Source organism: Antennarius striatus, chromosome 1 (genome assembly GCF_040054535.1).
Source record: "Antennarius striatus isolate MH-2024 chromosome 1, ASM4005453v1, whole genome shotgun sequence".
Lineage (NCBI taxonomy): Eukaryota > Metazoa > Chordata > Actinopteri > Lophiiformes > Antennariidae > Antennarius > Antennarius striatus.
This window is the reverse complement of record NC_090776.1, coordinates 27,783,605-27,806,541: the sequence shown is the minus strand read 5'-3', so window position 1 is coordinate 27,806,541 and position 22,937 is coordinate 27,783,605. Positions and strand designations below refer to the sequence as shown.

Sequence of the window (22,937 nt, the reverse complement as noted above, 5' to 3'; positions counted from 1 at the left end):
AAAAAAGAAGAAGTTTGTTTCCTAAATTGGACGCAATATTGCAGTGGAGATCTAAGTTCACACATTACTGAGGCTTCTCTCAGGCGGCCATCTTTTTTCGGTGTAATGTGTTGTATTTTCATGATTTGAGGATTGCCTTGCGTTTTACAATTACGTAATGACCTCATTGACTTTTCCAAGTTGGTAACTGTGGTTCATGCATTTCGATGAACACACTCACTTGAGCAAATCTTTAGGGAATGCTGTTCCACTTGGTATTTCCTCATATCTGACATTTTAATTGTTACCAAGTAATGGAAAAAAGAAAACACATTTTGTGCTTATAATGATAATAATCTTCAAATGTAACACCCTTTGGGGCCATATCTACTAGTTTATTGGATATCAATTTAATCAGAGCACTGTGCTAGACAATCAGCCAATGGGGATGGAAAGATCAGATCAGGTTTCACTACATCTTGACATCCTTTAGAGCAACATTTTGTATTTGGTTATATTCTCATAGAGTGATATTTTATCTAGTAGTTAGCAGATTTTAAGTTGTGACAAGGAGTCCTACAAACAACCTTCTGATTAAATTGCCTGTGGACCACTGTGCTGTGTTTGCTAAATGTTAATTTATGTATCCCATGTAGGGTGTGTGTGTGTGTGTGTGTGTGTGTGTGTGTGTGTGTGTGTGTGTGTGTGTGTGTGTGTGTGTGTGTGTGTGTGTGTGTGTGTCCATGTGTGTTTGTATGGGTGTGCATGTCTCAGATACTATTAATAGCTCATATGGTTCTGCTCTGGGGGTGTCAAGGGGAGACACATATTCCCTTAGCTGTTGAGTATACAGAATTGCATGACAAAGGTGTGATGAATGTTAATAGAAGTCACTTGACGGTAGCGCTGCCACGATTTGTTGACTAGTCGCGATTATGTCGACGATCAAAATCGTCGACAACTAATTTTTTAACTCTTTGTCTTTCTCTCAAAACTACTGCTGCGTCTTCCACTGGCGCTTCTGCCTTTCTGTCCTTGACACACATGCGCAGTAATGATAATCGCGGTCAGCCATGATGTCATCCAACATTATACCAGACAAGCTCTGGTACCACGGCTGCCTAACGGCAACAAAGCTCAAATATGTGGAAAATTTTAAGAGAACAAAGAGAAAAGTGTGCAATGTAATATCTGCAAGATAGAACTCGCTTTCCACGATATAAACGATGATGATACACGAGCATCTGAATTGGAAGCACAATGTGGCTTATGACACTGATAAATAGGAACCATTGTCTTGTAAGATTACTGGCTAGTTAGCGTATACAGCGAACTAACTTATTTTGCTGTAAACGTTAACATTAGTGATGAAGATTTGATTGGTTAGCTGCCCTTTAGCACACATATTTCATGTGTTTTCTGTAACTTAATAATAATAATTTCTTAATTACAGGCGCCTACCTCATTGTTGCTGTGTTTGATGTCAAAGACAAATTAAGGAAAGAAAGAAATCTAAAAAAAAAAAACCTAAAGTATTTATTTTTGTGCTGTTTAGACAAGTGCCATTTTCTTATTTTACTCAAATAACAGCTTCATGCTGGTGCGATACGGTGCTTTACATTCAATTTACGTGTCATCTGATTAGCCAAATAATCGTAGAAAATAATCAAAGCTTAGTCGACTATCAAAATAATCATTTGTGGCAGCCCTACTTGACAGTCACATTAGCCCTCATTTGCCCTCTTCTCCCTTTTGCCTTCCCAGTGGTCTTGCAGAAGCAGCCAGTAGTAGGATTATGATGCTTCTCTCTGCTCCTCCCTCGGGAGGCTCTATTGTTGCCATGGTTGGCCCACCCTGGAGAAGGAGGAGGAGGAAGACGGGGAGGAGTGTGTAGGGAAGGGTGTAGGAGGCTCACCACTCAAGGCAAAGCAAAGGGTGCTTTGCTCTCATATGATACATTCTTTCTGACTGTCCTTGAGAAATGAACCCTGATGGTGTCTGGCAACCAGTGTTCTTAGCAATTTGGTTTAGTTAGTTAGGGCAAAGTCATGTCTTATCTTATTCCCAGATCTCAATGTAAAAATAAAGAAGTTAAATTGTGTATATTTAAAATTCTATATGTATGTATATGTGTTTATACATATATATATATATATATATATATATATATATATATATATATATATATATATATATATATATATATATATATATATATATATATATAGATCACAGACACAGTATCTTACGTTAATATTACTATAACTGTTAGCTGTATTTTATTTATATTCAATAAAGTATCTATAAATGCACTATGTCTAACAAACAGTCTGTCTTATATTCTTTGTGTTGCTTTAGCATTTAAGAGCATTACTCCATCCAGCATGAATATCTCTTCAAATCCAAACATAGATGATTGATACAAAGGATTCCAGCTGCTCTATGTGCTTGATATGTGTTTTGTTTATTGTCATGTGTACTTTGGTCTTCACTCCATACTCCTACACAGTTTGTATAAAAACAGCACTGCCCACAGCTACCACAGCATGGGAGGAAGATTTGAAATGAGCAATGATCCCCAGTTCTGTGATAATGTTTGATTCTGTCTGTCTTCCAGAACCAAAGATCAATGCCTCTGATCAAATCATCTTATCAGCGGACAGCTCGAGCAAACCGGTTACCCTGATCTGTAACCTCACCACTTCTCAAACTGCACACAAGGAAAGCTTGTGGATGAAGAACAGACAGGAGATCCCCAACACACGGACAGAGCAGAGATTCACCTCATACAGGTGACGGCCGGCATATAATGTAAAAACATATAATAAAAGGATGACAAGTGGTTCTAGAGATGAATGATGTGCAATTGGAATTGGCTATTGGAGTCCAACTTTGTTGTAAATGATGAACCAAAGTGTTGTAGATTTTGTTTATACAACAAGTGCAACGACACTGGGCGGCCTAGTGGCGCAGTGGGTAGCGCTGTCGCCGCACAGCAAGGCGATTCCGGGTTTGAGTCCCGCTTTGTGTGGAGTTTCCACGTTCTCCCCGTGTCTGCGTGGGTTCTCTCCGGGTTCTCCGGCTTCCTTCCACCTCCAAAAACATGTGCTTCAGGTTGATTGGCCGGTCCCAAATTGACCGCACGGTGCACTGGCGTCACGCCCAGAGTTTCAGCCTCCTCATGCCCTAAGCCGGCTGGGATAGGCTCCAGCTACCTGTGACCCGCGACAGAGGACAAAGTGGTCAGGAAAATGGATGTATGAATGGTACAACGACACTATGTAGAGTTGTCGTCCAGCAGTTACTGAAGCAATCAGTACACAAGGTAGTTGTACTGAACAGATAGAAATGCATGACTTATAGATCTTTATGTGTCAGGCAATCAATGTATACTGAAATAATCACAATTCATGCACACATTGAGAAGAGCACTTCAGGTAACGACTGCTAATGTAAAAATTCTCCAGATTCTCATTGTGATTATTGATTTTCAGAAAGTAATGCATTAATTGTTTCTTCATTTGAACACTAAAGTATTCAAACACGTCATGAACCATACAGGACCCCCTAGTTATTAGGTCCTGCTGTCACACAACATTCGCTTTGGATTACTAAGCTCCTGTCGCCCCTGTAGACATACCACAGATGATCACTAGCCACGAGATAAGACCAATTGGTCTCTTCCTTGTCACATTACATCAGTGATATGCTGAAGATTAGAGCTAAAGTGCCCATGGTGCCCTTCCCAACGGAATCCAGAGCTGCTGTTCGGTAATATCACAGCATAATACCAACACTGTCTCCAATGGGTTTGTGGGGCCCTGAGGCATCTCCTGCTGTAGTCCGTGCTAATGACTGGATTCAAACTGATAACTCACCTTTTTTTTTGCAAGACTACCAACAGTGCATTGCTTCTAGATCAAAATTATGAAGTAAGTTTTTGTGTTTTGTTGTAGGATTGATAAACCGCGAGCAGACGATTCTGGAGAATACATGTGCGTCTACACGTTTGACATGGCACCGAATGCAAATGCCTCAATAGAGGTGAAAGGTAAGATCCCTCTCATATTAACAGCTGAACCCTTGTGACACAAACATCAGAATCATCACCACTTCTTACAAAAAGCTTCACAACTGATCTTGTCTGTTATGTATTTTTGTATTCTGCTAAATCTTATATTAAAAGTTAGAACAGATCTTCTGCAGCTATCTACAGACAGGAAGGTGTCCTAGAAAGTTTGTATAGTACAGTGGTGCTGATGGAGCAAGATCGGTAGGCTCTTGTCAGTCTTGACTTTCACTGATATGACTTGGCATAAGTGACAGGCCCTGGCATAAGTACATTCCCTCCCAAAAATGTACAAGTGCAAAGTAGACATCATTGAAAACCCTGAAACACCTTTAAAACTGAATTATACAGATGATTTAAGATTGTTAAGTATTTTTTTTATCTAGAATAACCAGCGCTTTGAGAAGAGACAGCACAGATGGTCTGTGTAATAGCTTGAAAACCTCACAGAAGAGCTACTGCATTGTTTCATTCAGGCTTACAGTGAAGCCATCAACTTGAATAAGGAGCATTCCCTCTGAAGTGGGGGCGTCAGTGGCTCAGTGGTAGAGCGGGCAGTAGAGCGGGTTGTCCAATTTTCCTAAAATTGGCGGCTCGATTCCCGCTCCCGCACCCCCAAAAATGAAACACCCGGAGTGTGAACTCACAGGGCCCCTGTAGCACAGTGTGCTATAAGGGCCCTTACAAACTAACATGTATGCGTGCGTTTGCAGTATTAACTAACTAGAGTGTACTCTTAATTTCCCTTTAGGGATCAGACCAGTGTATAAAATTAAACAAAATGAATAAAAATAGAAATTGAACTGCATTGTTAAGTGCAGCCCTGTTCAAGAGAAGCTTGCCTGTGTGTGTAGTGCTTAAGCCAATTTGCCGCGGCATGGCTATGGCGCATACTGAGCATGCTCTGCCTCTTATTCCGTGGCTGTCTTAAGGCGTTACCTCATTGCATAACATGGGTGATGATGGTGTGTATCCTGCTTGTACTGGATTGTGAGCTGATGGGACTCATCCCCATTCAAACCGAATGGTCACAGCTATAAGGAGACTGCTGGGACACGACTGTTGAGACAGACTTGGTGTCTGTAACCCTGGACAAAAAAGTAGCATTTATTTTGTCATTAAAATGGGCCTAAATTCTGTGTCTAAAATATAAATAAGATAATAAATTGGAGTTGCTCTGCTGTTAAATGGTTGTGATTTTCTAGATGTGTTGGAGATCTTTTGTGACCCAGGTAGCAAGCCCACTGCTATGCTTGTCAGCTTTGCACTGCGCTTCTGGCAGCAGTTCACCGAGATCTCTCGCCTACAGTGTCCTTGGCATCCTCATCCTTGCAGGACTCAGCTCAGAGGCAACAGATGGAGGGCTCTGTGATGTTGTAGGATTAAGGCTCTGAATCCAATCCCAGCCATCTCTGTGGCAGGAATGGAGTTTATTGTCTGTGATACTAAGCTCACCACAGATTCATACTGTATTTGGTACCTCAAATTTTTTAATCAGATTTTGTGATGACATTTATTAATCATGCATGTTTCCGATTTCAAATTTTTTTAAAGTAAAATCCATGACATTTAGCCTTCAGTATACTGCGGGAAAATTTTCTAAAAGATTGAAACTTATTACGTCTTCTACATCTCATGCCAACAAAATCAGTTTTTTATGCGTCATCAGCTTTGACCTTGCTCCTTCTCATATGTCCTCAGATTCAATAATCGCTTTACTTCTGTCTAGCTCAAACTAATGAATAGTCACAGTAATCACAGTCAGGAGTGTGAAATGGAGGTTTCTTTCTGCCTCAGCACCGCTCTGAGGGCTGTCAGTCAGCGACATAATACAGTCAGGACAAGGCATAAATGTATTTGGCCCCTCCCCTGTTCAAACAGCGTAGTTTCACTGTAATTAGAGCGAGGTGATGTCACCAAAGAGCCCAAAACCCTGCCGCTCTATTATACATGTGCAGCATGGAAGGATTTACTGTAGTCTTGAAGAAAAGTGGAAATGCAGAGCCAGTGATGTTGTGGAGAGTCTCTGCCTCACCTGTGGGGAAAAACTGCTGTAATTTTGATCTGAAATCTGTTGCAGTGCTATTTTTACACATGCCTTAATTGAGAATCCTAATGACTGCATTTGTTGCATCTTTTATTAATAATTTATTCATTGATCAGAATCAATGAATTTTTCCTTGTAAATCTCTTCTGTGGAACTCTACGGTGAGTTTTTTGTTTGCTTAAGTTCTGGCAGGAAATTAGCTCCTCACTCTTTAATCATTTTGAATTGGAACATCTGGGTCGCATACAATCCTGAGCCCCGCTCTTTCATGACCTCATTAGAAATTGTACTGAAATGCCTTATCTCATTCGGAGTGATGTTCCCCTTTGCTAGGGTTTGGTGATGGGGTCGTATGTGATCACACACCCATAGCAGCAGTTCCCCTTCACTTCAAGGCTGCTTTACTAGACTCAGTTACATATACTGAACTTTCCTACAAACATATTTAGACATATTTTGTCAATACTTTCAGCTAAACAGATGACTAACACAAATTTCTACTGTATCTAGTGCTCACATAAGTTTTTGATTATGTCAAAGCCATTTTGAGGGGGATTAATTAGTGTTTAATTCATAGTACAGCATAATCATTAGCTACAGTATTGTAGTGCATACCTATTTAGATCAATTGCTTTATCATGTTTCGGCTTTTGATATAGAAAGTAATTAAAAACTAGCGATTGTGGCGTCAGTTACAAAAGATGACTGAAACATAGGAAACACAATGCAACACAAATTAATAACCTGAGTATCTGTAAGATGCTGAACAAAGTGATGATGCAAAAGAAGTTACATAATTTGATGCATATAATTTTGAAAATATCTTGAATGAAACCTACTGTGATCTTCTTGAATGCCATGGTTCAAACTTACAGAAAAAAAGTGAGAAGCAAACAGAGCTGCTTCAGTGAATCAACCCGGCTACAAAGCCTCCTAATTATACTCCTCTCTCTTGTGCAGACAGCTGAATAACACATTATTACCACCAAAGCCAGAACAGCCAATCATGCTCTCCTTATTCATGCCATCTGGTATGATTTAAAACATTCTTTTGAATGTCTTACATCACTGCCAACATGTCTAATGATCCACTTTATTTATCTTACCTTTCCAGCAAAACCGGATATCACCAGCCACAAGAGAAGTGAAAACAAAAATGAGGGTGGGGATGCAATGCTGTACTGCAAGTCTGTTGGTTATCCACATCCCACTTGGACATGGCGTAAGGTGGATGGAACATCCTACACGGTATATATACATATTTATACAGCATTAATACCCATAGAGACAGACACTGAGTAGGTACAATGTAATAAGGAGCATGCACCTCCCTTGATAAATGCATTTTCAACATATTTTTATTGTGTTCTAGGACATTGACAACTCCACCGGACGCTTCTTCATCACTAACAGGGGCAATTACACGGAGCTCATCATATTAAACCTGAATATAAGCACGGACCCTGGAAAATATGAATGTAATGCCACTAATGTGATTGGAAACACTGCTGAGATCACCATACTGCGGGTGCGCAGCTACCTTGCACCGCTTTGGCCGTTTCTGGGTGTGCTTGCAGAAATTATAATCCTAATAGTCATAATCGTTGTCTACGAGAAACGCAAGACGCCGGATGACATTATTGATGGTAAGGAAACCTCTCTGATGGTAACCATAGCTGCTTATAAGTAGTACATTTAAATAAGCCATTCAGAGATATTACTTTGTTTTCTATTAAAATTGTGTGCAACTCATAATCCTAGTCACTTTTTAAGTTTGATCTTTTTATTATATATATATATATATATATATATATATATATATATAATAAAAAGATCAAACTTTTTCCCAAGTGCTGCTACTACTACGGGGACCACATTAACCTTGATCTTCCACATCTTTTCCAGCTGTTCTTTCAACCCTTGATACTTCTCAATCTTTTCATGTTCCTTCTTCCTGATGTTGGCATTAGCTGGAATCATCACATCTATCACCACTGCTCTCTTCTGCTCTTTGTCCACCACCACTATGTCCGGTTGGTTAGCCAGGAGCTGTTTGTCACTTCGAAGGTGGTTGATCTCAACCACCTTCGGTGGTATGTCCCATTGGGATTTGGATACTTCTAGTCCATACTGGGTACAGATGTTCCTGTACACTATCACAGCTACTTGGTTGTGCCTTTCCATGTACTGTATACTGAGCCGGCTAGCATCTTACACCCTGCTACGACATGCTGGACTGTCTCTGGGGCTTCTTTACATAGCCAGCACCTTTGGTTAGATGTTTCATCCTGGACAGTGGCCCTGATGTTCATTAGTCCTCAGCCTCCCTCTTTCTTCTTAGTTTACAGCTTCAGGATGCTGGACTTGGGACAAAATCCTCCATGCATGGTGAGGAGTTTTCTAGTCTTAATATATGTGGCTTCTATCTCCTCCTTTGGCCAGCTTATGATCCCATCAGGGTATCTGATGACTGGCAGTGCATACATGTTGATGGCTACGACCTTGTTCTTGCCATTCAGCTGACTTACTCTCTGGAGGTATTTGGCTGTGGATGACTTCCTTGTGGCCTCCCAATGATTTCCATTAGCCTGTGGAATTCCAAGGTATTTGTAGCTGTCATGGATGTCTCCTATCCTGCTCCCTGGCAGGTCAACCCCTTCAGTTCTGATCAGCTTGCCCCTTCTCGATACCATCCGGTCATATTTGTCTAATCCAAATGACATCCCTATGTCATCGCTGTAGATCCTGGTGGTGTGGATCAGTGAGTTGATTTCTCACTCATTCCTGGCAGAGAGAGAGAGAGAGAGGGAGAGAGCTTGTTCTGCCACCACAGTTTTAATTATGCTCTATCAGTAAAGGTTACTGTGAATTCTAAGGCAAGACATTTCAGCATGCAGAAATGAATTCCCTTTTTTTCGAAAGGACTGTGGCTATAAGGTTATATAGTATGCCATCAACAGTCTTAGAGGTATCCACAAATGCAAGTAAGCTGTTCACCCACAAGGTTGCATCTGCTCTCAGAGGAGATGTGGAGTGACCGAATGAATATTTCAAGACTTTCCTCCTTGCCTCTCATCATTTGCAGCAAGAGAAGAAAATAAATGACTTTTATGCATGCATATTAGGTAAACAACAGAGAGCCCACATCTAATGTTTGCAGTGCTAATGGTAGTTGTAATATCACGTTTGTTTCCAAATGATTATAGCAGTATGACAATGTTTAAAAGCCTGTGTGGTTACCAGTCTGTAGCTATTAAACACACCTAGACTATATAATTGAATTGGTTATTATTCTTTTCCCTTCCCCCTTTCTTTCCTAATGGCAACATAATCTTAATGGGTGGTAAGTGAGAGATCCTGCATGGTTTTGAGATTTTTCCCTTTCAGTCAATATGTGTGTTTAAACAACCCGAAAACCCATCCACAAATGTTATGATCTGTACTGACATGTTAACACAGGAAATTCAGTTGATTTTCTCTATGAAAACGTGTCCGCATCCATTTTGATTTTGTAAGGTTGAACCCATAATGTTTAATATTGTGTGTTTCCACAAGTGGCAGTCAACTAACTGTCATAATCTTAAATCACATATATAATTTTAGCCTAGATGTGCTCTACTTTGAGCGTGTTCCCAAAAGTGAAATAAAATAGCAACTAATACATCTTGCTGAGGTGCAGTCTTTACTGTGCAGCTGTAATTATATTTACACATATTCAATGCAAACCACCAACACAAGTCGGGGTCTGAATTTTATACCCATATAACAAAAACCACATATAATCTGAAAAAAAGTATTGCAAATTAAACTAAGGAATGAAATAACACAAAGATTTTGAACAGGGTGATTAAAATAAAATGTGCTTAATTCACTCCCTTTTTGTTGATACACTGTACTTTGATCAATTTCCCCTTCAATGTCATTCGTTTTAGCCTTGTCTTATTTCTTCTGCATGAGATCAGCTTTCGCATTAACAAAATAAATGAATGTGGCTTCAGAGGCAGTTATAATCTTTCTACAGAAAGTGATAAGGTCACACACACTCATTTCTATTCAACAGAAGTTCTACCTGACCTCTACTTAGGTTTCTTTGTTGTCTTTTCATTTTGGAATATGGCATCAATAGAAATCAAGAACAGAGCTTCATGTTCATTTTTCATTTCATTTAGGCACAAAAGAAAATAAGATTTACTGAAATGTGTGAGGAATATTAAGTACATAAAATAATTCCAGATCTCATTTCCTTAATTGTCCATTAGATATGAAAATATTTCTGTTACTTTTTCCTTCCTCTTAACTCAGCATCATCTTAACTCACACATAGTAAGGGTCACAATGACAGACTAAAAGGTATTAGTCATTTAATGCTAGAAAATGGCCCTTCTTTAAACAATAGCAATCAAAAGTTTGAATTCACTTTCTCACCCGTTCAATGGAATGTAAACTATGATTAATTACCAATCCATTATTTAAAGACCCAAAGTGCATTTATTTCCGAAGAGTTTGTGTTATCTCACATGGAAGTTTTTCCTCTCAATCATTATTTATGAACAACTAGAAGTATTTGACAGCTTTTATCACTGTGTTCATTCGTGCATCAGAGTAAGATCATGCTTTTTTTTGTCTCTATACAACAATATTCTTTATCTCTGATTAATAATGAATATAAAAAATAACTTAATACTTTTAAATGTAGTCATTAAAAATTTGTTGAAGCATATAACTACTCTCATGTAACTAACTAGATAAAGGCTGAAGCTTTAATACCTTATAAAATAAATGCACACACATGTACAAACTACACTGCCCAAGTAAGCTCTGTACATGTCCTCTAATTTGGTTTCATCTACCAGAAAACTGAAGCGATTAAGGTGGATTATATTTGCTAGGTTTATTCCAGTCAAATCAGGAATGAGGACTCCCTGCTCATGATGCATGGCCTCTCTTTTTATAATGCTGTATTCCTGAAGGTTTTGGCACCTGTCAGTGTGCATTATATGAATTGTGGTCTCTTGATGGCTCAGCTATGTTTCAACACTTTTATAGTTCACAGGAAAGAGCTCTAAGACAGAGTCTGACACTTCTATCCTTGTTCAAAACCAATTGCAAAAATGACTTTTTCTGTGTGTTGATTATCTAAATAACAAGATGTTGATTTTTAAACCAAAAGGCTGCACCTATGTGTTGCACATAAAGCTAACTATAATCACCTCAATGAGATTTAACTTTCTAGAATATACAATCTTCAGCTACAGTCACACACAGCAAAAGTCTTTTGTTTGCTCTGTGCTTGCAGAGACATTACATAGCTTTTGTGTTGTGTAAGGTTTGAAAATGTTGGGATGTGCTGTCAGATGCTCCTCTTCAAAGTGATCACAGAACCATGTTTTTTGTCTAACATTATAACTTCCATAATATGCTCCACATTAATGCCATGGAATGCTGCTTATCTCTAACTTACAGCTGCATGGAGTACATCTCACTGTAACTGGTTACTACTCTCTGAAACATTTTCATCTGAATGCCAAACACCATGCCGGTCCACGTGACCGTGGGATTTTGAACTAACTTATACCTCAGTGCAACAATGTCTGCTCTTGTTCACCTGTTTGATAGAAATGCAATGTCTTTTATTTAATATACTGCTGTGTGATGACTTCTTAAAAATGAATGTATACTTTCTTATTGCTATTATTATCCTTTTATCAGTCTGGATTGAATTGGTTTTCAGTGTACAGTAGATGTTAAGCATTTGCAAGGATGCAGTGTTACCTCCAGAAGAGAAAAAAGAGATTTGTGTTTAATGGAAAAATCTGTCCTTATATCAAACTGATGTTCAGGGCTCTTTAAATACCACTAAGAAATTGCTAAGAATGAAAGCATGGCTTAAATAGCCATCTACATCCCTCCTACACATGCTCAGTCTGAAATAAATAGGGAATCTGAAATTCAGACATCACTGGAGCAAAGTTAGCAATCCTTGGCGTTACAGATGTGGTTGTTTGAGAGACAGGACTTTACACTTCCAATGTACTAATAATCTTTATTTATACAGCACCAAATGTTTCTTCATATTTTTTCCCCCAAATGTTAATTCCTCACCTTCTATGAAGTGTTTGGTTGCATATAAGTTTCCTAAACCACACTTGGATAGTAACTATTTTCCTTCCAACTCCCTTCATTAGAGTATGTACATACAGTACAAGTTTGTTTAGTAGCTCACTCCCATATATGTGATGTCACAACTTCCCCGGAGTTTTTAAATCAAAGTGTACTTTCAGCTGTATCATCAAAAAATATTAATGATCATTGAAGGGTTTAGTAACCTATCTCGTCCCTAAAGTATAATGGCTGCCTGGGGAAAAAAGGGACATTCTTAAAATTATCAGCAAAGTACATAACATATGATTTGCAGTAAATATGCTGAAACACTTCAATTTGTGTCTTGTATTTGACATCTGTGTCCTCTTTTGTCCCTTTTTCTTTTTGTATCCAAGACGATGAGCCAGTTGGAACAATGTAAGTAATTTTTAGAAATGTTTTTGCTGCATTCTATACGCACAAAAATTATTTAGCACTGTGATTTAAAATGCACTTACCTTTGGGTAACCACATCACAACTGCTTCTTTCCTAGGAAAACAAATTCAACAAACAACCACAAGGACAAAAACATTCGCCAGAGGAATACAAAATAAGCAATTTATTCAAGTAAGACACTGTTGAAGGGAATGGTTGCTAAATATAGAACTCACTATGAAGATTGTCCATAGTCACACTTTCTCTCGATTTTCTCTTTGCAGATGAGATGGCTAAACCACATTTTTTGACTACATGAAGTTGTCAGAGATGGATAGAGCTGGGCAGTGTTGAAAAAAAAACATCTTGTCTCAATTTTTGAGAAATAATATCAGCATAACACTGGGAGCAAAAGGAACATAGCGGCTGTCTTAAGCATGCCTTATTCAGTCTTAACGTGGACATTTCAGGATGATGAATAATGACTAAATCCACCACAAAGGTGTACACATTTTTAATGTGCTGTTGGCGTTTCATTTATTGATTTAATCATATCCTCAGATGAGGTGATCCCTTTTGTATTACATATCATGTACAATGCATGCAAAATAATTACGCAATAGGATACTCAGAATAGACATTTTCTGTTGTTATCCCTCGTGTGGCTTTTTTTGGTATCTTAAAATTATTCTGTTTTTTATGGAGTCATCGTTACAATATAGTTAGTTTTATTCTTCAAAATTTGTACAGCATATCATGGTCATTCAACAATATTTAACTATATTTTGTGACAATAAGTCAACTTTTAACCCAAATTTTATTATGAAGCAAGGGCTTCAAAACCTGGCAGTATTAGATTTAATTGAGAGTGATTACAGAAAATGAATACTGTATGTTTATCCATTTAAACAGAAATATGTGTATTATTTCTATTTTCTTTCCAGAGTAAGTTAGATGTCTTGTATATGTTAAAGTATGAGTGTTCAAATGATAGGAAATCTGTAAAACATTTTTTTTATATTGCTCAATTTTAATTTGTTGATTTGTATTTTTTATTTTTCTCTCTTTAACTGTATAGCATGGCTATAATCCTATGCAATATGTATTCTTAAATAGATATATGGAGGGCAGTTTGTTTAACTCAGTGAAGCTTTAATATTGTGGGATCACTTGGAAGCTGGCATAGCAAAATTCACTGCTGTAGCTGCATGACTCCTGTTTCAATACTATGTATCCATGTATGTTGCGGTGGAAATGGACCTGCATTGAAGTAGGAACAGAGGGACCAGAGTGTATAGCCACGATCAAACAAATAAGTGAGACCAATATTTTTTTCTGAATAAAAAGTTGAATCCAGATGTTCTTGAAGGTTCCTTTTAAATGCTTGAATTTATTACAATTTGAAGCATCCCCATTTGATTACATATCAATACAAATAATATATAGCATTTCAAACAAGCTCTACAACACAACGAATAAAGGCAACACTGCCAGGAACTCTCTTTGTATAAGTTGCACTGAATTGAACGCCCTTCCTTTGTTTGAGGACATTTGTCACTCTTCAACAAGTTTCTTCAGCTCCTCTTCCACCTTCTGCACGAATGCAGGAAAGGTAGGATCCAGCAGACAAGCACGTAGGATGGGCCCCAAGTTGCCTTGTGCCAAAGAACTGTAGCAATATATTTCTGGGAGAGTCATGGAAGTCTCTCCCAAAAAGTGCTATGGAATAGTCAATGAATACAGTGTTTAAACAGTGTAATTTAAAAAGAAGCACAGTTTTAGTACGGGTATTCTTCAGCTGAACACACTGCTAAATTTAAGTCAAAAGAAATACTGGGCATCTTTGTTAAATTTAATAGAAAATTACAATGATTATGTTCCACAGCGGAAGCTAACACTAACTGCTGATCACTTGCACTTTAATAGATCAATACCTGGGTTAGACGCTTGAATGTCACTGATCCTTGGACAACTTCAGGCTCAACTGCTACAGCTTTTTCCTGCATACTCTGCTGAAAAAGGGTTATGCACAAATGAGAAAAAAGATTTGAAGAACAAAGCAGGAAACATTCGGGTTAAGAAGCCAATCAATGGCTTCATTCATTATAGAATATCCCCTCAAAGCCCTTTTATCATGACTGATCTACTTCAGTGTGTCTCTTCTAAAGGTCACATTGAAACCAAAGGCAGCATACATTCCTCACTCAGTACTCATGTGTTACAACACTACAAATCTCATTCCCAACGAACCGCATCCGTATAAGTAAATAAAGGACCACTGAAATTAGACACAATGAGAAATGACACCTCTCCATGTGTTTTACCTCCATCAAGAAGAATATTAGGTTTTTTGTTGGCACGGATTTGTCTGACCTTTAGCAACATTACTCAAATAGTAACGAACCAAATTAATTTTTTTACACAGGCGTAATATGTAATGCAATTCACTGTCCATGGTTCATTACTTATTATTCTCCTCTGAGGTTGTCTTGTTGAGGGTCACCACAGCGTGTTATCCTTTTCCATGTTAGCCTATCTTCAGCATCCTCCTCTCTAACACCAACTACCCTCATGTCTTCTTTTATTCACCTTCTCTTTGGTCTTCCTTTTGCCCTCTTGCCTGGTAGCTCCATCCTCAACACCTTTTTTCCAATATACTCGAGATCTCTCCTCTGGATGTGTCCAAACGATCTAAATCTGCTTTCTCTAACTTGGTCTACAAAACATGTCATCTTTGCTGTTCCTCTGATGAACTAATTTCTGATCCTATCCAACCTGGTCACTACTAGAGAGAACCTCAACATTTTCATTTCTGCCACTTCCAGCTCAGCTTCCTGTCTCTTCAGCAGCATTGTCTGTAATCTGTACATCACATTTGGCCTAAAAAATAACAGCAAATCCTCTTTTGATAGTCCTAATATTTTTCATGAAATTACAAATTAATGTGAAGAAGTGATTCAGAATCCACATCCATACCCAAAAATCTTCCTTGGCCAAGCTCCGTCCCCACAAAAAAGTATTTCAAAACCCATTGATAATGAGATATCTCATGGAGAAACAGACAGTCAGACAGATATGGAGATCCGCTAACCCCCAACTGTCATTGGTGAAGCTTTTCTTCAGTGCTTTAAAAGGTATGTCTCTTTAATGAATGTGTTCCTGAACTATAACATTGTTTTCTACATTGTTGTCTGTGTGTGTGTGTGTGTGTGTGTGTGTGTGTGTGTGTGTGTGTGTGTGTGTGTGTGTTTGAGATTGGTCTTGCTGTGTTCTACATTGCATATTGTGCTGTGATTGGCTAGTGGCTCATGTGCTATATATATCTGATCTCAGTCCACCTACTGCCTCTGTCATGTCACCTCTGAGAATAAGAGATTATTGTAAATAGCACCATCTAGTGAGAGTAATATGGCACCTCTTTGTGAGGCTTACAGCACAGCTATGTGCCTCCAGGGCTAAAAGATAGCTTCAGTGGTGGAAATTTACACAATGCTTTTAAAATAATATGTACTAGCAACATAAAGATCAGTGCCTTATTTCTCCCAAGACTTCTCAAAAGATAAAGTCAGCATGAGAAAAAAAAAAAACCAGATACAATATGATAATGAATCCAGACTCTCAGATACGTGCTGCAGCTTCTGTTTTGGTGCTATTGGTGTGATTTCAATGGCAACACATTTTTAATGTAAAATTTCTGTTTACTGAAATTTAAAGTGGCCAACCTGTATCGCTGGTGCAGAACCTTCTGCTGAGGACTGACCAGGGTGTGGCAATGTGTTGGCCTGAGTGGTAACAGGAATATACTCCATTAATTTTTCCACAGCACTTGAACACATCTTTATAGCCTCTGCTTTGCTGCTTCCGTAGAACTGCATCCTCATCATGCGGCCTTCGCCCTGTAAATAAAAAAACACATTGACTCTGCTTCTGTCAATTAAACTGTGCCAAAGCTCCTGTGTGGTTTCTATGAAAAAAATCTGTGTGGATAAATATAACTGTTTGTGTGTGTGTGCGTGCGTGTAACAGACCATGACAAAATACTGACCATTGTGAGATTCAATGCATCTCTTTGCTTACCTTCACAGTAAATCGAAACATCAGGTTGTCTGATTTCTGGAATACTTTGAGAATATCAGAGGCCCACAATAAAGGAATTCTATCCTAAGAAAAGACAAGAGAGTAATAAATGTCTTCAACAGTCTTCAAAAATTAAAAAATGTAATATTTTCAAAATATGAAGTGTTCATTTTCTTACAATAAAAAGTAAAAGCATCTTAATTTCCACTTAGTCATAAAAAATTATGAGATAAATATACCAAAGAAAGCATTAATTATAATTTTATCACACTAATGGAAAAAGTTACCTAAAACTGTCTGCAGGGGTCTCTGTTAACTAAGTAACATTACATTTGAGGCTTTTGATCATTTGTTTAAATAGGAATTAAAACCAGAAGCATAATGGTATACTATCTATTTAATGTTTTATGACTATAGTTGTTTTGACTAAAAAAGAATAAAACAACTTGACTGAACTTATACATGGAGTAGATGTTACACTGTTATGACATTGAAGAAATTAAAATACATAAAAATACAGGCTATTTCCTTGTGATATTCAAAGGCTTTATTAACAACTGAATCAGCTCCCAGCCAGTTAAACACCTGGAACATGTTTGACCCAAAAAAAAAAAGATTTTCCTAAAGATTTTCCTATATTGTCACATCTTTTCCACGCTTCCCAAGAATGTTCCTGATCTTTGTTAGTTTATATATATATATATATATATATATATATATATATATATACTGTATATATATTTTAAAAAGTACACAGAAGCTGCTCAAGAGAATTACTTTCCCAGATAATGCAAATTTCCTCCAGATCTCACCATTATCTTACAGTTTTTAGCTCAGCATTCAGTGCACACTTAACAGACTAGTCTATCACTCTCAGTGAAACCTATCAGCCGTCTGGCAGTCCAACATGTGTATCTGTCTGGCTCGGCACCCTGGCACAGCAAGACAGTTGTGTCACCTGCCAGAACTTCAATAATGACACGCTGAGTAGTCCCTCAAATCTTTGTTGTCTGCAAGACAGGAAGTTAACTTCTTTCTCTAAGGACCAAAATTACCAGGGGCGAGGGATGCCCCAAACAAATTATATCCATAATGTGGAAACAGTTTATGATTTCAGTTTTTAATTACACTTTTTGGCTTGCCAAATTTAGTAAAAAACGGTTTAATCTGCAAGAATTTAGTGTTGTCAAAGAAAATACTGTAACTGTTTAAAATAAAGGTTAATTGCTGCCATTGACATTTATGATGGGCATGCAATTGTACAAGGTTTCAATTTATTCCCCTTTTTTTCTGTTTATAGTCTCTGTCCTTTAGGTTGCACAAATTACTTGTCAACTGTTCTTTATCAACTTTCCCTCACATTATGTCCAAAAGCCAGATAACACTTGACTAATAAAACATGATATATCAGTCCGATATTCTCGCTTTTCAAGATATAACTTCAGTCCTTGCTGAGGTGGCTAAACCTGAAATAACAGCCACTGAGGATCTGCAGAAAAAAGCTAATAATACATTCATCAAAATGACACTCAGTGATCTGTAATAGAATGCAAGATTAAAAGAGCCATGTAAAAAATTGCTTCTCTCCTTAATGGAATATTTACTGTATTTTTCAACATAAATTGTATTCATTTTGTTACATACAATAATTCATAACTACTGTAAATCTCCATACAGCCAAGCGTGTTACACTGAGTTCAAAATTGAAGACCTAAAAGAAGACGACACACGAGGCAGTGAATGCACTAAGCCCAGTGTTTTCCCCATCATACACTTGGACAGGCGATGTCCAAAAATGCTTGACAAGAAATCCAGAGGGAAAAAAACACAGAAAACACCAGGATCACTGGGAAGACATCAGAAGGAAACAGTTCGACTGCTTATGACAAGCAAAAAATATGGGCTGTAACACTGGGAGATAATAGAAAGAGATACCAGTGAATGCAAGACAGAGATTAACAGCAAATATTATGTGTACTGTCAGTGCACGAATAACCACATTTCTGCAGCTCAACATAAACATAAAAAAGTGATTACCTACTGAAAAAACTATCCTACAGGCGACAATAGTAATGCATTGCCCAAACCTTCCACAAATATTGGGATACTTTTTAAATTAAGTTTGACATTTTTCTCTGCTGTGATTATCATGTGAAAAATGTGAACAAGTTCAGGATCTTAGAGGTATAATAAACAGAAATGCATTCAAGGAATGCAAATTAATGTGAAACTCAATTTGCATGTTCTCCCCGTGTCTGCTTGGGTTCTCTCCAGGTTCTCCAGCTTCCTCCCGTCTCCAAAAACATGCGCTTCAGGTGAATTGACCGGTCCCAAATTGTCCGTAGCAGTGAGTGAGTGTGTGCGTGTTTGTATGTCTCTGTGTAGCTCCGTGGTGCACTGGCGTCGCGCCCGGGGCTTCCCCGCCTCACGCCCTGAGACAAGCTGGGATAGGCTGCAGCTACCCATGACCCACGCAAGCGGATGAAACAGTTTAAGAAAATGAATGAATGAATGAATGAATGAATGAATGAATGAATGAATGAATGAATGAATGAATGAATAATCCAACAGTTGCCTTACCAAGCATTCCTCTCCTTGCAACACGAGCATGTATCCACATTCCACAAGTCTGAGGACTATTTCTGGTTTATTGCCATCTGCCTCAAATACCTGAAGAAAGAGCAGCATTAGTGAGAAAAAAAAATTGTAATTAGTTTTCTTCATCAATTCAGAGGGACTTTAATTTAAACAGAGACGCCCTTCTGAAATGTTGAAGCACAGAAGGGAACCTAGAAATCTGTATGTCTGATTTATTTAAACTGAAGACAGCAAGTCATCAGTCAAAGGATGAATAATTAATATCACATCATGCCAGAGTGATGTCTTAGGAACTTCTCAGTTTGCCTGAACGCTAGCTAAAAATCAGGAGTATGTCATGACATCACAGAATGAGCAAAGATATAAATAATACATTTAACAATGGTTCAATCAGACTTAGGAGCCATGGCTCTCTGGGACACTTCAACTTAGCAGAGCAATGACTTATGTTATTATTTAGTGGAGGCGGGATACTATATAAGAACCAACTGGAATTTTGTGGAACTATTGAATAATAAGATAAAATGCACTTTATTGATTCCAAACTGGGAAATTTAATAAAACTATTACTGTTACATCAAAATGTTATACTTCTTTATAACTGCCCCATTGTAACTTCTTGCTACTTAAAAAATCTAGATTTTTAATGATCTAAAATTAAAATACAGTAGACCTAAATTATTGACATTTACCACTTTCACATTATTTGGTATTAAGTACTGTTGACTGATATTTGAACAACCATAATGTACAGCAGATACTGAAACAGCATTTAAATCAGAGCTGTATCAGACCTCGTGTCTAACAGTTTCTGTTTGTTTTCATTTTGATTATCAAAATCAAAATCATGTCATCTCAGATCCTGTCCTCATTTGCAATCAGTTCATTCCCGTCACCTGCCTTCTCTCCACACACCTGCAGCCACTCCCCAATCCACCTCCACCCTTCATATGCCAGCCCAGCCTTCTGTTCTCTGCCAGATTGTTTGGTGTCCGCCCTGACTCTCCAGCCTTAGTATCCTGCCAGTGTTGGAATCCCGTTTGCTCTATTGACCCAGCCTTTTGCCTTCTCCTCGTTTGATCTGTCTGTGTGGTTTGTTTATTTCTTCATGCCTGACCATGCCTGATTCTGGGCTCTGTTGTTTTGCCTGTTGTTTATTTGATACCTCTGCCTGTTGGATTGATTACTTGGAACCTAAACCCTGCCTGTACAATTAAATCCTTTCTTGAAACTTCACCTGTCTGCTACTCGGTGGTGCTTTTAGGTTCCCCTTGCCAGTCGTGTTCGAGCCCTGACAGGCTGGCAATCAATGAAAAGCTGTTGTACTACAGTTAGGCTTTACACTTCATGTAAATGTGTATTCACCTCGCTTGCTATAATAGCAAGTAAAACTTGCAAGTAAACATTGATTTTAATAAATTTGATTCTTGGTATTACTCAAAGTGTCTAAGCCAAAGTTAAAATGTCTTCTAATCTAAGTAAAACTTACAAGTAAACATTGAGTAATATTTTGTATGACTCTTCACATAGTGAATGCAAGTATTCAATTATTGAATCTCACATTTATACCTGCAGAAAGTAGGATAGAAATAAAGATAGTTAAGCACAAACTGTTGACTTTAGTGTATTTTTGTAGGTGATCTGAACAGATTTTGCCCTCAGAATGCACCAGAATGCAGGAAAACAACCCCATTTTGTAAAAAATGTCCCCCCCGACAGCTGCACTGCTGTCTTGAACACAGAATGTGGCTTTTTGTGGCTTACTTAATTCTTTTACACTGAGCCACAGTGGCTTAGTCATACTACCTCCTAGTGCAAGCCCAGCTTATCAAGATGCTTTTCAACATAAACTGCACAGGCTCTGTCTTCTTTCTCACAGCTTTCTTAATGAAAGACAAAACAATATTGTTTTTTCTCATTTTCTTATTGCAGAATGTTTCACATTTGAGTTGTAGTTTATAATTATTTACATGGGATCTGAACTTCCTGGAAGTTTGGTGACTGGGACAGCCACTCTTGAATGTTCCACAACTTCTTCTGAAACTAATCCATTTGGGATATTTAAGCTTCAGCTTCCCCACAGACGGCGAGATGCTTTCTTCTTGGATTTCCTGATGCTTGATGGAGCTTAACCTCTACACATTAAGGCACATGTGTCAAACTCAAGGCCCAGGGGCCAAATGTGGCCCGCGAGAGCATCAAAGGTCAGTGTCCAAAGGTAAATGCAGTAATTAAGCCCATTTTAACTTTGACAAAAATGTTTTGAACAAAATTAATGTCCTAAATTATGTTTTATGTTATTTTTCTTTATCCTTTTGGATAGTTTGATCCTTGATTGATGGATTTCTGTGGGTTTCATAACCTGACAAAAGGATTTATTTTATAAGATAAACAAGCAAACATACTTTTCTGTGCAATTGTAATTTTTGTAACTTGAATAATATATTCAGAGTTATTTAACATTTAGGAGTTTTTACATTTTACATTACACTGAGTTATTTAGTTACATTTATTAGTTACATCAGACCCTTTGAGTACAGTCATTGTGCTGATGTGGCCCTCGGTAAAAATGAGTTTAACACCCCTGCATTAGAGTATCAGAGCGACCACCATGTTTCATTGCAGGAATGTGTTCTATTCAGCATATGATGCATTCTTCTTGTACAATTGGTCAGTATTATCATGCGTCTTGGAGTTTTGGTATACAACTCTATAGAAATTTAGGCCTAACAACAAACAAATGTGGGATAAGTCTACGAAGTTTGGCACAGTTTGTAAGATTTTAATCGCAAATGTGTGGTTGTTTTAAGGGCCACTCTACTGCAAACCTCATTAACTGAAGCATTTTTGTGAATTATTTGTCTAAGGTTTTGAAAATCTTCTTGTGTGGTTATTGTAAACAGTTGATAAATTATATATATATATATATATATATATATATATATATATATATATATATATATATATATTTTTTTTTAAATTAAAATACCCTGGCTGACATCACACAATAAAGGTTTAATAATACTTCTTCCAACCGTCCGTTCAGATAGCAGCAAGGTCATATTCATCATTGCTCAGTTATAATTCATTTATGTGGATGAAAATACTTTATATATAAGCATCATTATAAAAACTTATATAATTTCAATGCTATTGGATGTGTCAATCTGGGAAGAGTTTTAGGATAATTTATTGAAGGAAGGGCAGGTATCTTAACCAGCAGATAACCTTATGCTCTAAATATAACTATATGACTATGTAGCTGAAATGATTTGGTATTTATTATTGTATTTATATTAATAATAATAATACATTTTATTTATATTGCACTTTAAATTATAAAAATCTCAAAGTGCTATGAATTAATTGATAATTTTTTACCTGCCAAAGCTAATTACGACTCAACCAAACTGATATCAGGCCGTTCCACACTAGCCTTAATAGAAAAAGTAACTAATTTTAGCTAGCTAGCACAGCGCGCTCAGTTAAATAACTCAGGCTAACTTAACGCAAGTTACCTTCCAAGGACTTCCCTCTGTTTCTCCACAGCCTGGAACAAAACGCCCATACCGCTGTAACTTCCAAGCTTGTCCGGTGGCCATTTTCCAGTAGTTATTTATCGATTATTTATTGTGACAGTGCGCAGCCAC

General features: G+C 37.7%; 2 protein-coding genes across 3 annotated transcripts in view; one reads left to right on the top strand and one right to left on the bottom strand.

Moving 5' to 3' along the window:
• Positions 1-13,968, top strand: part of nptnb (neuroplastin b) — a 29,048-nt gene extending 15,080 nt beyond the window's left edge. Inside the window, exons 3-9 of the mRNA XM_068311336.1 lie at positions 2,597-2,771; positions 3,936-4,030; positions 7,210-7,343; positions 7,468-7,741; positions 12,593-12,614; positions 12,731-12,804; positions 12,897-13,968. Coding sequence (XP_068167437.1) covers positions 2,597-2,771; positions 3,936-4,030; positions 7,210-7,343; positions 7,468-7,741; positions 12,593-12,614; positions 12,731-12,791 — 761 coding nt within the window. The 3' untranslated portion in view covers positions 12,792-12,804; positions 12,897-13,968. The remainder of the gene's footprint in view (positions 1-2,596; positions 2,772-3,935; positions 4,031-7,209; positions 7,344-7,467; positions 7,742-12,592; positions 12,615-12,730; positions 12,805-12,896) is intronic.
• A 141-nt stretch (positions 13,969-14,109) lies between these two features.
• rec114 (REC114 meiotic recombination protein) lies at positions 14,110-22,937 on the bottom strand. 2 transcript variants are annotated; one of them, XM_068322184.1, is made up of 6 exons: positions 22,806-22,937; positions 19,270-19,359; positions 16,690-16,773; positions 16,335-16,508; positions 14,547-14,624; positions 14,110-14,331 (listed from the first exon to the last, which is right to left on the bottom strand). In XM_068322184.1, exons 1-6 carry the CDS (start codon positions 22,887-22,889, stop codon positions 14,167-14,169), a joined length of 675 nt encoding a protein of 224 aa, XP_068178285.1. In that variant the 5' UTR covers positions 22,890-22,937; the 3' UTR covers positions 14,110-14,166. The 2 variants fall into 2 exon arrangements, with proteins under 2 accessions (XP_068178285.1, XP_068178293.1); XM_068322192.1 differs by having other exon boundaries at positions 14,547-14,621.

Bases quoted from the DNA above. Each gene is read 5' to 3' on its own strand.
- rec114 (XM_068322184.1), bottom strand. From the start codon at position 22,889: ATGGCCACCGGACAAGCTTGGAAGTTACAGCGGTATGGGCGTTTTGTT. The intron at 16,774-19,269 runs GTAAGGCAACTG...GTCTTTTCTTAG, and splicing joins TGCAAGGAGAGGAATGCTTG to GATAGAATTCCTTTATTGTG. The intron at 16,509-16,689 runs GTAAGCAAAGAG...TTTTATTTACAG, and splicing joins TGTTTCGATTTACTGTGAAG to GGCGAAGGCCGCATGATGAG.